The 11,065-nt window shown below is 52.0% G+C and overlaps 1 protein-coding gene across 2 annotated transcripts in view; it reads right to left on the bottom strand.

Moving 5' to 3' along the window:
• Positions 1 to 2,086: 2,086 nt before the first annotated feature.
• Positions 2,087 to 11,065, bottom strand: part of RAB6B (RAB6B, member RAS oncogene family) — a 55,866-nt gene continuing 46,887 nt past the window's right edge. Inside the window, exons 8-9 of one of the 2 annotated variants that reach the window (XM_071222299.1) lie at positions 9,133 to 9,199; positions 2,087 to 7,007 (exon numbers count right to left, since the gene is read on the bottom strand). In XM_071222299.1, coding sequence (XP_071078400.1) covers positions 6,943 to 7,007; positions 9,133 to 9,199 — 132 coding nt within the window. In that variant the 3' untranslated portion in view covers positions 2,087 to 6,942. The remainder of the gene's footprint in view (positions 7,008 to 9,132; positions 9,200 to 11,065) is intronic. The other variant, XM_024565686.4, reaches the window with a different exon arrangement.

The following is an 11,065-nucleotide window of genomic DNA, read 5'->3' as shown; positions in this document are numbered from 1 at the left end:
TGTAGACTTTTAATTTACATATTCACTGGTTAAAAAAGTCTTCCTTTTAAAGTGATATTCTTTGCTGTCTTCTTAAATGCATGACTTTTATAAATTATTAACACATATATCAGTAAATGAAACAACCTGTCTGGCTCAAAGCAATTAATAGAATAGTACAGTGAGTACAAATGGGAGTGTGTTAGATTCAGGCCCAACTCCTAAGTTTCCAGGGCCTAAAGATTGCAGTATATACAAAAACAAACTATCCCTGCTTCAGACACTCAGGTACGAGCCCAGCTAAAGCTTAAAAGCAGACAAGGGTGGCTGTGGATAAGTGGAAAGACAGTTCCAGAACAGTGTGGCAAGAACCCTCACAGGAGGGGTACAGGGTGCTCTGAGAGCATGCAGCAGGGCACCTGCCTAGCCTGGAGGGACCAGGGAGAGTCAGAGAAGAAAAGTGTGGAGCTGATAATGTCCCAGTGAGCACAGTCCCCATGCACACTGCAGGCCACGCCTCTGCCTGTGGGCACCCCTCGCGAGGGTCCTCCAGCGCCCCTCCTGCCCCGGCCCCCAGACTTTACCCACACCTTACTGCCAGTGTGTGAAGTAAATGCAAGCTGAAGTCGGGAAGACATCAGGCCTCCGCCCTGGCAGCATTCTTTTTGGAATGCCTCCTTCTACCAGTGTTCTTGCCACCCTTTGTACTCCGAGTTCTTGCCCTTTCCTCAGACTCACCAAGTAGTGACTTAAGGAAGTCGGTAAGAACAGTGAACTAGAATTCAAAGAGCAATGTGATGGACATGACACATTCACATAATCATAGTAGGTACTCTCGTGAGTAAAACTCAATGGCTTGTGCTACTGTTAACAGGTTTGGGTCCCCCGTGGGAGGAAACTTGGCCATGGTCTGCTGTCTTGAGATCATTTCAGCCAGAATGTTAGTTACACTGTTGGTTTTCCTAAGACTTGAGTTTAGCACAGAATTACCAAAGCTTCAATTGGTTTATGCCTGTTTTCACCTGAAGGATATTAAAATGCTTACCTCTTCTGTCAGCCCCTCACATTATTTAAAGAAAAGTGGTTACTACCCTGGCTTTTGTGCAGGAAAGTAATCCCACTTTTAAACAGTAAAGCCCTAAATTGTCAATTACTCACAAGGGCCTCGTATGGCCTTCGTTCATTCAGAAAAAGCCCAGCATTGTGCCAGGCTCTAGGAATACTGAGCACAGTTCCTGGTGCTCCAGGTGCATGGTCCCATCCTGAGGCAGAAGGAAACGTGTCCTTCCAATGTGGCTCCCCCTCCCCTCATCGGCGTGACCTCCATCGTGGTTGGGCCGGACCCCTGAGCACCACACGGGCCTCGCTGTGTTAGTGCTACCCTCGCCTTTGCTGCCTGTATCCTTGTGTTCTCGGTGGCCGCACCAGCCAAACAGCCCCAATAGGGCTGCCGCTTCTGCCTGTGGTTGTGCCTCCGCGCCTCCTGGGATTCCAGTGTCTCCCTGTGGTCCTGTTAGTGTGAGGCACTTGGTGTTGTGTTGACTTAAGATCATTTTGTTTCAACTGAACGAGGCTTTTTTTTTTAAATTACAGGTTAGCATACGACCACCAAAGTTGCTAGACCGGCATGCGCGTAACACCCTTGTCAGGGAGGTCATTCGCTCCCTTTGCTGTCTGAAGTCATGTTGCCCTGAATACTGAAATCTTGGGGAATTTATGGTTCACCCTAAACTTTTGGAACACCTTTACTCTGGCTTTCATTTGGCACGTTCCAGCAAGAACACTCTGGCTCTCAGGCCTCTCTGCCTTTTTCCACCCCCGTACCTCTTCCAACCTCACATTTTACCTCCAGAAGCCAGTAAAAAGTCAGGCTTACTGAGCAGGAACACTTTCCTGTCCCTCATACTTAGAGACGGTTCCCTTGAGGTGGCAGTTTGGAGGGTGTTCCACAAACTTTAGAACCTTTAAAGGGGAAAGACAATTAGTGGAGTCGAACTTGAAAAAGAATGAGAATTGGTGAACTTGGCTTACTCCACAGCCTCAGGACCCCTAGGGTTGGCAGGTCAGGGCACTTCCGTGCCTGACCATGGCCCTTGTGTTCTCTTAGGATTAATCCCACAGCTCGCCCAGCCTCTGGGGCATCTTTCGGTCTGGAGATGACTGAGACCTCAAAGGGGCCCCTCAGAAATGTTCTTTCGTTGTTGTGGGGTGACCTTGGAGGTGGTACGTGGCAGCTTGGTGTCACCTGAAAGGTTGACTATGGCTCCCCTGAAATTCTTGCATTTAAATGGCTTCCTGGAACTCACCAGAAGGAAGAGGCCCAGGCCCTGCACCCACCCTTTATCACCTCCAGCCAGGGCACACGGAGAGCAGGGATGACGAGAAATCACACATCTGAGAGTCTCAGTTCTGCTTGGAGTTTGCCTGTCCAGCCTTTAGTCAGAATGGAGATTACAGAAATGAGTGTACTCTACCTTTTCCCCCTGAGTCAGTGGAGAGCCCAGGTGAGTAGAAGGAAGAAGCTGAAGGCTTTGCACAGTAGATACATATACATAGGAGGATCTTTGTGGAGCATGCACTTGAACTTCTCCCCTACCCCCATACATGATTGCACCACATAGAAACATTAGACAAGAAGCTTTGTGTTGAGAATTAGGACAGTTTATTGTTTGATCAACATGCTGAGTCTTCCACATTTTACACAGTTTTATGTAAAGTCAATGTGGCCATTAGTGCCTGCTGAGCCAGTAAGAGATGGAAATGCCACCTTCTGTGCTCCCCACGGCTAGTCACCTCATGGGGGTGGGTGAGGGAAAGTGAGGGGCGACAGTGACACACCACGTGATAGGCACTGGCCTTCGACGGCTGGAGGCTTCCCACAGAAAGGAAGCACCCAAACCCCACTGCATCACCCACACAGGTCTGGAACACCTAAATAGTTCAAACAAATTCAAAGGGTGCCCTGGTCTGTGGGTGCCCATGACAGTCAGAGTGGACCTGGGGGCTGGCCCTTTGCAATGGAGGAGCCTGAAATGGAGGTGGTTCTTTCCTGGCCCACCAGATACACTGAACAGAACTCACGTCCTAACCAGAGTAAAGATGGTCTGACACCGTGCACAGCAGCCCTTGATGTGCAAGTGCACAGTCACATTTGTACACACAGGTCAGCGATGGGTGAAGATGGAAACGTCTCGGCTCTGACCGCTTCCGACTTGCTGGGCGACTAAGTCACCCTTCTCTGTCTTGCTTTTCCTGCCTGTGAGACGGTTATGAGCCCTCCGCCTCACTGCTGTAGCCAGGTGACAACGCCTCACATTCTTGGGGAAGAGGTAGTTTGGAAACGAGTGAGTGAGCATACAACTCTGCTTGGTTGATGCAGACAGACTTCTGTTTAGCTGCCCCTCACGTGGCTCAGACACACCTCACAGTCCTCGGCTACCTGTTCTCACATCCTGACATCCTCACCTACCTTCCACTGTGTGAAGGAAAGAGGCTGCTCTGCTTGAAGGACACCGAAGCCAGCGGTGCCATTACTGTCACACCTGGTGCCTGAGGGCAGGGGCTCCCAGCACTGGCTGGCCACCAGGAGGACAGAGACATTGCCCTCAAGCCGTGCCTGCATCCTGAGCTACCACCAGTGCAATCCTCATTTCTGTTGCCTGGGATACTTGAACTGACCTGGCCATTGCTCCTTGGACCTGGGAACATCACAGAAGGTTTGGGGATGCTGACAGGAAGGGAGCGGTGACAGTGACAGCAGGGAGGCCTCCAACCAGAAGCAGCTGGCGTATAATTACCAAGCGTGCTCACCGCGGACTACACAGCTGCACTTCCAGCACTCAAGGTGTTTCCATCACTTTCGTTCCGGCGTGTGTGCATTTAAAACGCGCTGTGTGTGTTTTCTATCTTATGCTCAATTTTCCAGTGCCAGCAAAACAGGAGTTTTGCGGACAGCTTTTCTTTGACCTCCCCAAAGAAAAAAAGGCCGAAAGATGACCCTGCTCATCTCCCAATCAGGGCTAGTCTTTGAGATCATTTCCTAAAAGGATTCCTCCACTTTGCCTCGTGCTAACCCATCTGGATTCGGCAAAGCCGTCACAGTCACTGTGGACGCTGCGGCAATTTCGTGATATCTTTGAGGGGAACTGATCTTTTTATTATTGAACCTTAACTCTCTGAGTCAAGATCCCACCTATAAACAAGAGGACAGTGATGGCACCCGCTCAAAACGAGAACCGAAGAATCAATGCACTTTTGCACAAGAGGTCTGGCTGCCCTGACACGCCAGGAAATCAGGGGTGCGAATCGGGCCTGAGGAGAGGACGGTCATGGAACGGGACGGCACCACCAAGATGCAGAAAGATGAGGCAGCTGCACTCTCTGGCGGAGGCCCACAGGGCTGGGGAGAGCCTGACTCAAAAGAGGGCATGTTGTGTACATGCCAGGAAAGGCGGGCTCACGGAGGCCACAGCAGGCAAACGACATCTCCTGTGTCCCTGACTGCTCCTGTAGGCTGGGGTAGAGTAATGAGCTCATGGTGCCTTGGGTAGGTGTGCACATGAGGAGGGAACTGAGTTTCTACTTTTTATTTATAGGAATGTTGTAAGAAAAGCTACTCTTTAGTACCAAGAAAATAAAAATCCACCACACATTCATTCACTGAGACCCAGTGCAGATCCCTGCAAATGAGGCTGTCCCAGAGGCCACAAGCAATGGCCCTCACTGCCGCCCAGGCCCGATGCCTGCCGTAACACGGACTCCTACAAACTGTCACGAGGTAAGTAAGCGCTCTTCCAACAAGCACCACTGGGGGGTGTGCCGTGGTGGGGGGGCGCTGGCCCACGTGGCGTGCACACCCGTGCGTGTAAGTACATAGAGGGAGAAAAGGTGCACATATTCCTGTGGGCTATTTTTGCCTGTAGTTTAACACATCTATGTTATTATTTTATTGATGGCAAGACAATCACAAGTTTTTTGACAATATTAAGTACTTCTTATTTCAACACGTTGCAGTACTTTTGAATTTCCAAAACTGTTATCACAATGCAAGTTCCAACTTGAGAGCAGAAAAAACAAGAATATACGTTGAGCACATGTACCTCTGAGAATGTGTGTGTGGAAGGTGTACACACAAGTCTATCTCTATATATAGTTATGTACACACATAGAAAAACTACACACAACACTGGAATTACGTTTGTACACTGGTCTTTGCCTTTAGGAAGAGGAGCTCAGTGGGAACTCTGCTCCCTCTTTTCTTCCCCTGAAGATAAATTTCTCTTTAAGGATCAGCTCTGACACCCAGTCTCCTTAGGGGAAAGTGTGTGGCAGGCCCACTGGACAAACAGCAGCGAGTCCTGCTGTGTTTTGCTGCACTTATTGGCTGCCATTTTGGATTAGTTTCTGAGAAGTTCCAAAATTCATTGCAGTAACTTGTTTGAGCTCTTCTCTGTGGAGGAATTCACCCCCTATCATACCCCAGGTGGTCAGTTAGCTCACCTGTGACATGCCCAAGGGCAGCCCGGAGGAAGAGTCAGCCAGCTTGGAGGGCGCAGTTCACTGTTTTTGGCCAGAGTTGCTGTGCTCCGCCTGGCTTTGGGCAGGCTTGGGGTTGGTGAGTCTGGGTCTACTCGAAATACAGGCCAAGCGGGTTACATCACGTAGAAGACAAGAGTTCCCTTCAGAGATTTTACAGGTCCTCAGACTTAGCCCTTCTCAGAAATGAGTCAAAAATGGCAAAGGTGGCCCTCTCCAGGCAGCCTTCTGGAGACCCCACCGCAGCCCTACTGTCAGGCGCCCAGAGTGTGGGCACAACAGCCACAAAGGTGTGCGCACAAAGATTCCCAGTGCACTGGGCGAGTGGGGCAAAAACACATCAAGAAGTCGGCTTTTCCAGAACAGCACTGAACAGTATTAGCAACTGAGGATCTGAGAACATGCCTCTTTAAGGTAGTGGTTCTGTAGACAACCCTCCCCGAGCGCACACAATGAGCCTCTTTTCGCTCTTCCCATAGAGTCAACCCAGATATGTGCGCTGAACACTGGGCCGGTTGGCTAAAACATTTTCAGAAGTACACAAGGTGCCCCATGTCTGTGAACCAACCACACATCAGCACTGCCCACAATCGCCAACAGCACCCCGTCCTTCCTTCCGATGACCTCTTGCTCTGCCAATCACTGGGCGGACCACAGAGAACACAAGGTTGCCTGTGGTAGGTGCCCTCTGCCCCCTTCGAGGTTTTTCAGAGAGGGGAAGGGAGAAGCAGAAGCCATTGCAACGGAGCCTGCTGCTGGGCTCCCTGCAGCCCACAAGGCCTTAATGTCACCTCAGGGCCATGCCTGATGTGTCCCTCTGGCCACGGGAGAAGGACAGTGTCAGAGCTGCCTCCTCAGAGGCTTTGTTCAGTCAGTGTTTGATTTAACCAGGTAGGGCCTGTTTGGTTGGTCTGGGCCAGATGGCCCTGGACTGGAGCCTAATTAAGTTGCCCAGTTAATGTTTTAGTTTACTGGGCTGGGGGTGGGAGGAAGGCAGAGGCAATGGACAGTTCGAAGAGGACAGGACCGAGGAGGTGTGTGGAAAAGGTTCTCTGTAAGTTTACAAATATACAAAAACAAAAAAGCACATCTTTCAAATAAAAATGACTACGTTTTTATCTGGCAAAAAGTTGTATACACATGATTTAAATTTTTTTTTTAAATTTTAACAGTTTTTGGCAATCTTAATAAAGTACAATATATTACAACCAAACCAAAAAATAGTTGTTTAAGTAACAGCTGTTAAGAGTGACGTGATCCCTGATGCCCAGCCTCCCTCCCCACCCCACCCTACTCCTACAGACAGAGAGAAAAGAAAAATCCTCCCATCTTGATAAGCTCATTTCCCACCCCCCTTTAGGAAGCTAACCAATAGGAAGCAACACAACAAGCGAGTAGTGTCGGAGGAAGCCGTCAGGTCAGGCTGCATTAGCAGGAGCAGCCGCCTTCGCTGGCTGGGGGCTCTTGGGGTTTGTCCAGCTTGATGTCGATCACTGCAGGGGGCTGGGCTAAGGAAGACAACTCTGGGAGAAGCTGCCACCCTTCCACCCTGCCTCATGCACCTCCCTGTGCACCCCTCAGCTGCCCTGCACAGCCCCTGTGTCCCTCCACAAACACCCAGACTCTGGCCTGGGAGGGAGGGTTTAGGGTCCCCTCCCACACCCCCTTACTCCTTGCTCAGAAACCCTCCTGGTACACTGGCTCCCAGCTCAGGCCCCAGCCCCACCCCAAAGTGCACTGGAGGTGGAGAGCCTGAAGGCCTGGCACGGATCCCAGGTCTCAAAGCACAGGCTGCAGGGGCCTCAGCCTAGTTTGTTGCAGCGGCACAGACCCCTCAAGCTCTAGTTAGTGCACGTCACTTAGACTCTGAGGATGCCACTGTGAGAAGCCCTGGGGAAGGGCCGCAGTACAGCCCCTTCTCCAGCCTTTCCATTGGTGCCCAGAGGACAGTGGGTTGGAGAAGCACCGATCAGAACCACCAGAGGAGTGGGTTCAAAATGCAGACAGGCTGTTCCCTCTGCTGTCGGCGGGCTGGACACTATCATGCCAGGCCCGTCACAGCTGAGGACCAGGTCCTCCACTGTGCACCGAGTGACTCCTGGGTGGGGGAGATGGCACTGGGCTGGGGGGGAGGGGTGGGAGGTATAAGAATGCCTGCTGTGGGAGCTGTTGCTGGCACCTGCGGATGGTTTTGTGGCCCCCATTTGAGACTACGGGAGAGATTCTGCTGGCTTTAAGTACAGCCGGCCCTGCATGGACATGGGTTCTGCATCCATGGATTCAACCAATCATGGACCAAAAACATTTGGACTTGACTTGGGGTGGTGAATACACAATACAAGATACAGATGATGTATTATAGAGTTGGGCACCTGAAACCTATATAATTTTATTAACCAATGTCACCCCAATACATTCCATTTCTAAAATATTTGGAAAAAAAGTGTTATGCTGTTGCTGACGTGTAGTTAAGCCTACAGTGGTTGCATCTGTACTGAACATGGACATTATTTTTTGTCATTGTTCCCTAAACAATCCAGTTATCAACCACTTACACAGCACTTAAACTGTGTTAGGTACGGCACGTAATCTAGAGATGATTGAAAGTATATGGGAGGATGTGCGCAGGTCATATGCAAACGCCACACCGTTTCATTTCGGGGACTTGAGCATCCATGGAGTTTGGCATCTGTGGGGGGTCTAGCACCCATCCCCGCAGACACAAAGGGACAACTGTACCACAAAAAGCCACGCTCCCCCCAGAGACCACATTCTCCCTCCTTGCCACTCTGGCCATTGGTCATGGCATATATTGTGAGTTTGACTTTATCTCTTCCTTTCTTGTTTTCCTACCTTACTTTCCCTAGGCCCTCATTTTCCTTTGTGTGCATGTACACACGTAACATACGTTTTTATCTTGTTTTTGTGTGTACATGTACACACACACATATTTTTCGTAACATGGCAGAGTATGAACAAACAATAAACAGGCAACAAATAACTGCCTTCTTTCTAAGGGGGCCAATTAGACTGCCTCTCTGAACCTCCACTTCAGCTTCTGGGCGTTGCCTGCGGTTTGGGGTGGGCCATGTGAGTGGCGTGCTGACCGCGTCCCACGAGTGGTGGGGAGCTCTGGGGAGCTCTGGGGCTGGGCGGGGCAGGGCTGAGGACGCAGGCAGGCCATGGAGGTGGCAGGTACTGGGGGAGCTGTTGTATACAGTAGCCTGAACCACAATGAAATACCTGAGTGTAGAGAAGGAAACCTTCCCTGCAGCAGAGACTCTACTTGTACCATGAACACAGATCAGTGTTCACTGTTAACAAGGGCAGCATCCCTACTTCTCACTCCCCGCCCCACACCATTACTCTGCACATCCCTCCAGGACCCCCACCCTGTCTGGGAGGTAAAAGCTTAGGTGGTTCGAGCTGGACGGGTCTTACAGACCTTGGGGTTCAGCCTCACCCCTGTATAGCACCCTGACACCACACTCCCCTGCCGGGAAGCCTGAGCTGGAGGCAAGGCCTGTGTTCGTCCACTGCTCTGAAATACTAAGTGAATAACTAGATGAATGGCTTCTCCAGCACATCTTTCACTCACTCATCAAAGAAAAAGGATACTCCCTTCTTTGCTTTTCTCCTGCACATTCTCCATTCCAGGCAGAGCCGACGCCACACGTCGGAAGAGCTGGAGAAGGGGGGAGATGCGGCATGAGTACCCCCTGCCCCTGCGTTTCCCCTCCTGCTCCCACTGTGTCTACATCCTCTTGCTTCTGCTCATCTACTTGGGCTTCGCTATCCTGTCTGTCCCACTGGCTGTGTCCTGGAGGGCAGGGCTGCACCGACTTCTCTGTCCCCCACGCCCAGCGCCACTCACAGTGTTGGGCCTTGCTAGGCCTCTCAGCCAGCAGGCTGGCCAGGGGCACACCAGGAGCTGCACATGTGTTGTGGTGACTGAAAGGGACCTACCCCGGTGCAGATAATGATCTGGACCTCAGGAGACAAGCTTTTAGGAGGACTTCTGTCCCACTGCCCACATAGAAACCAGGTGTGGGGAACCAACTTCCCACCTGCCCTTGAGACAAAGACCCTCTCCTCGGGGAGTTCTGCAAGTCTATCAGCATTGAGGCAGCTAGGCGCTGGGAGCTAGGGCCACGGAGTCACAGCAGAGAGAGACTTTTCTGAGAGAACACAGGAGTGTGAATGTGATGTTGTGTGTTTGTGTGGCTATGGGTGTGCGATGTGTATACCGTGAGGAGTATGTGTGGTGTGGGTGTGTGGCGTCTCTGTGAGTGTGAACTTCTGTAAGTGTGTGCGGCGTGTATGTGCACACAGGGTTCTGCGCGTGCAAGTGTGCCTGGGGAGAAATGCATGGGGGTGTGGGTGCTGGGGCGGGGGCGGGCAGGGATGTCAAGCAGGTGCTAGCAGACAAGGAACCTAGGAGGTGGCAATAAATACAAAGCCTAAGAACCAGGCACCAGAAGATTCCGAATGCTGCCCCCTCTCCTCACAAACGCCAATTGTAGGAACTCGGTGGGTTCAGGGCTTGTAACTTCTCTGCGTGAGCTCTCTGAGGACAGGGTGAGTCTTCCTCAAGGTTCCACCCAGAGCCCGGCCTTATCGGAGCACTCAGGCTGAGCAAGGGCCCTCTGGGAGCAGCCAGTGCCAAAGGCAATGAGGGTCTGAGGGGTAAAGTCACTCGTCTGCCTGGCAGGGTGTGGGGCCCTGTGGCTAGGCTGCAGAAAGGGCTCTGGAGTGGGGCAGGCAAAATCGGGTGAGGGTGCAGAGGGCCTGGGTCACTCCTCCTGAGTTTTCCTTCATGGCCTTGGCCCTGGCAGCCTTGCTCTGCCTGTCTGAAACGTCCAAGTGGCCACAGAGTCTGCCAACGGCTGACCTCACAGCTAGACGGCAGCTCCTGGGGGTCACGCGTGGGTCTCTGAGAGCAGGTGCGATCACGGTTAGAGTCCCGGAGTCTGCACTGCGTGGAGGCTCCTCTGAACCACACAGGGTTTCAACTGACCCCACTGAACACCCACTCAGACCGTTACGTGGCTTCCAGAGCATTCTAGGAAGGGCAGCATCAGCGTCTCCCTGACCCTGACCCCTGGTGCAGAGGCTACCTGCCCTCTGCTTCCCCACCCCCCTTGACTTTCCACTCAGGTGCAAATAGCAGCAGCCCAGAGTCTTATATGCCTGAGGGGACAGGCAGCACCCTCCTCCAGGACACACCTCAGCAGCCCCAGTCCTCCACTGAAGGAGGCTGGGAAGGAGGCAGATCTTCACTACACCCAGGCCAAGTGCTGCCTGGGCAGCTTGTCTAGTGTTCCTGGGCACCAATGGGCATGACCGGGCAGAAGTGACACCCCAGCCAAGCCATGCTCCTCACTCAGTGTCCCCTCCCCATGTCCCAGGCACCCCTACTCATGCTGTCCCCCTTGCCTGTGATGCCCGCCCTCCTCATCACCTCTCCAAGTCCTCTCCTTCTTGAAGGCAGGGGCTCCTAACCTTTTGTGAACCACAGGCCCCTCTGGCAATCTGGTGACACCTACACACT

The sequence above is a fragment of the Desmodus rotundus genome, chromosome 8, assembly GCF_022682495.2.
Source record: "Desmodus rotundus isolate HL8 chromosome 8, HLdesRot8A.1, whole genome shotgun sequence".
Lineage (NCBI taxonomy): Eukaryota > Metazoa > Chordata > Mammalia > Chiroptera > Phyllostomidae > Desmodus > Desmodus rotundus.
The sequence above is the reverse complement of the archived record's forward strand: the minus strand, read 5'-3'. Positions and strand labels throughout refer to the sequence as shown.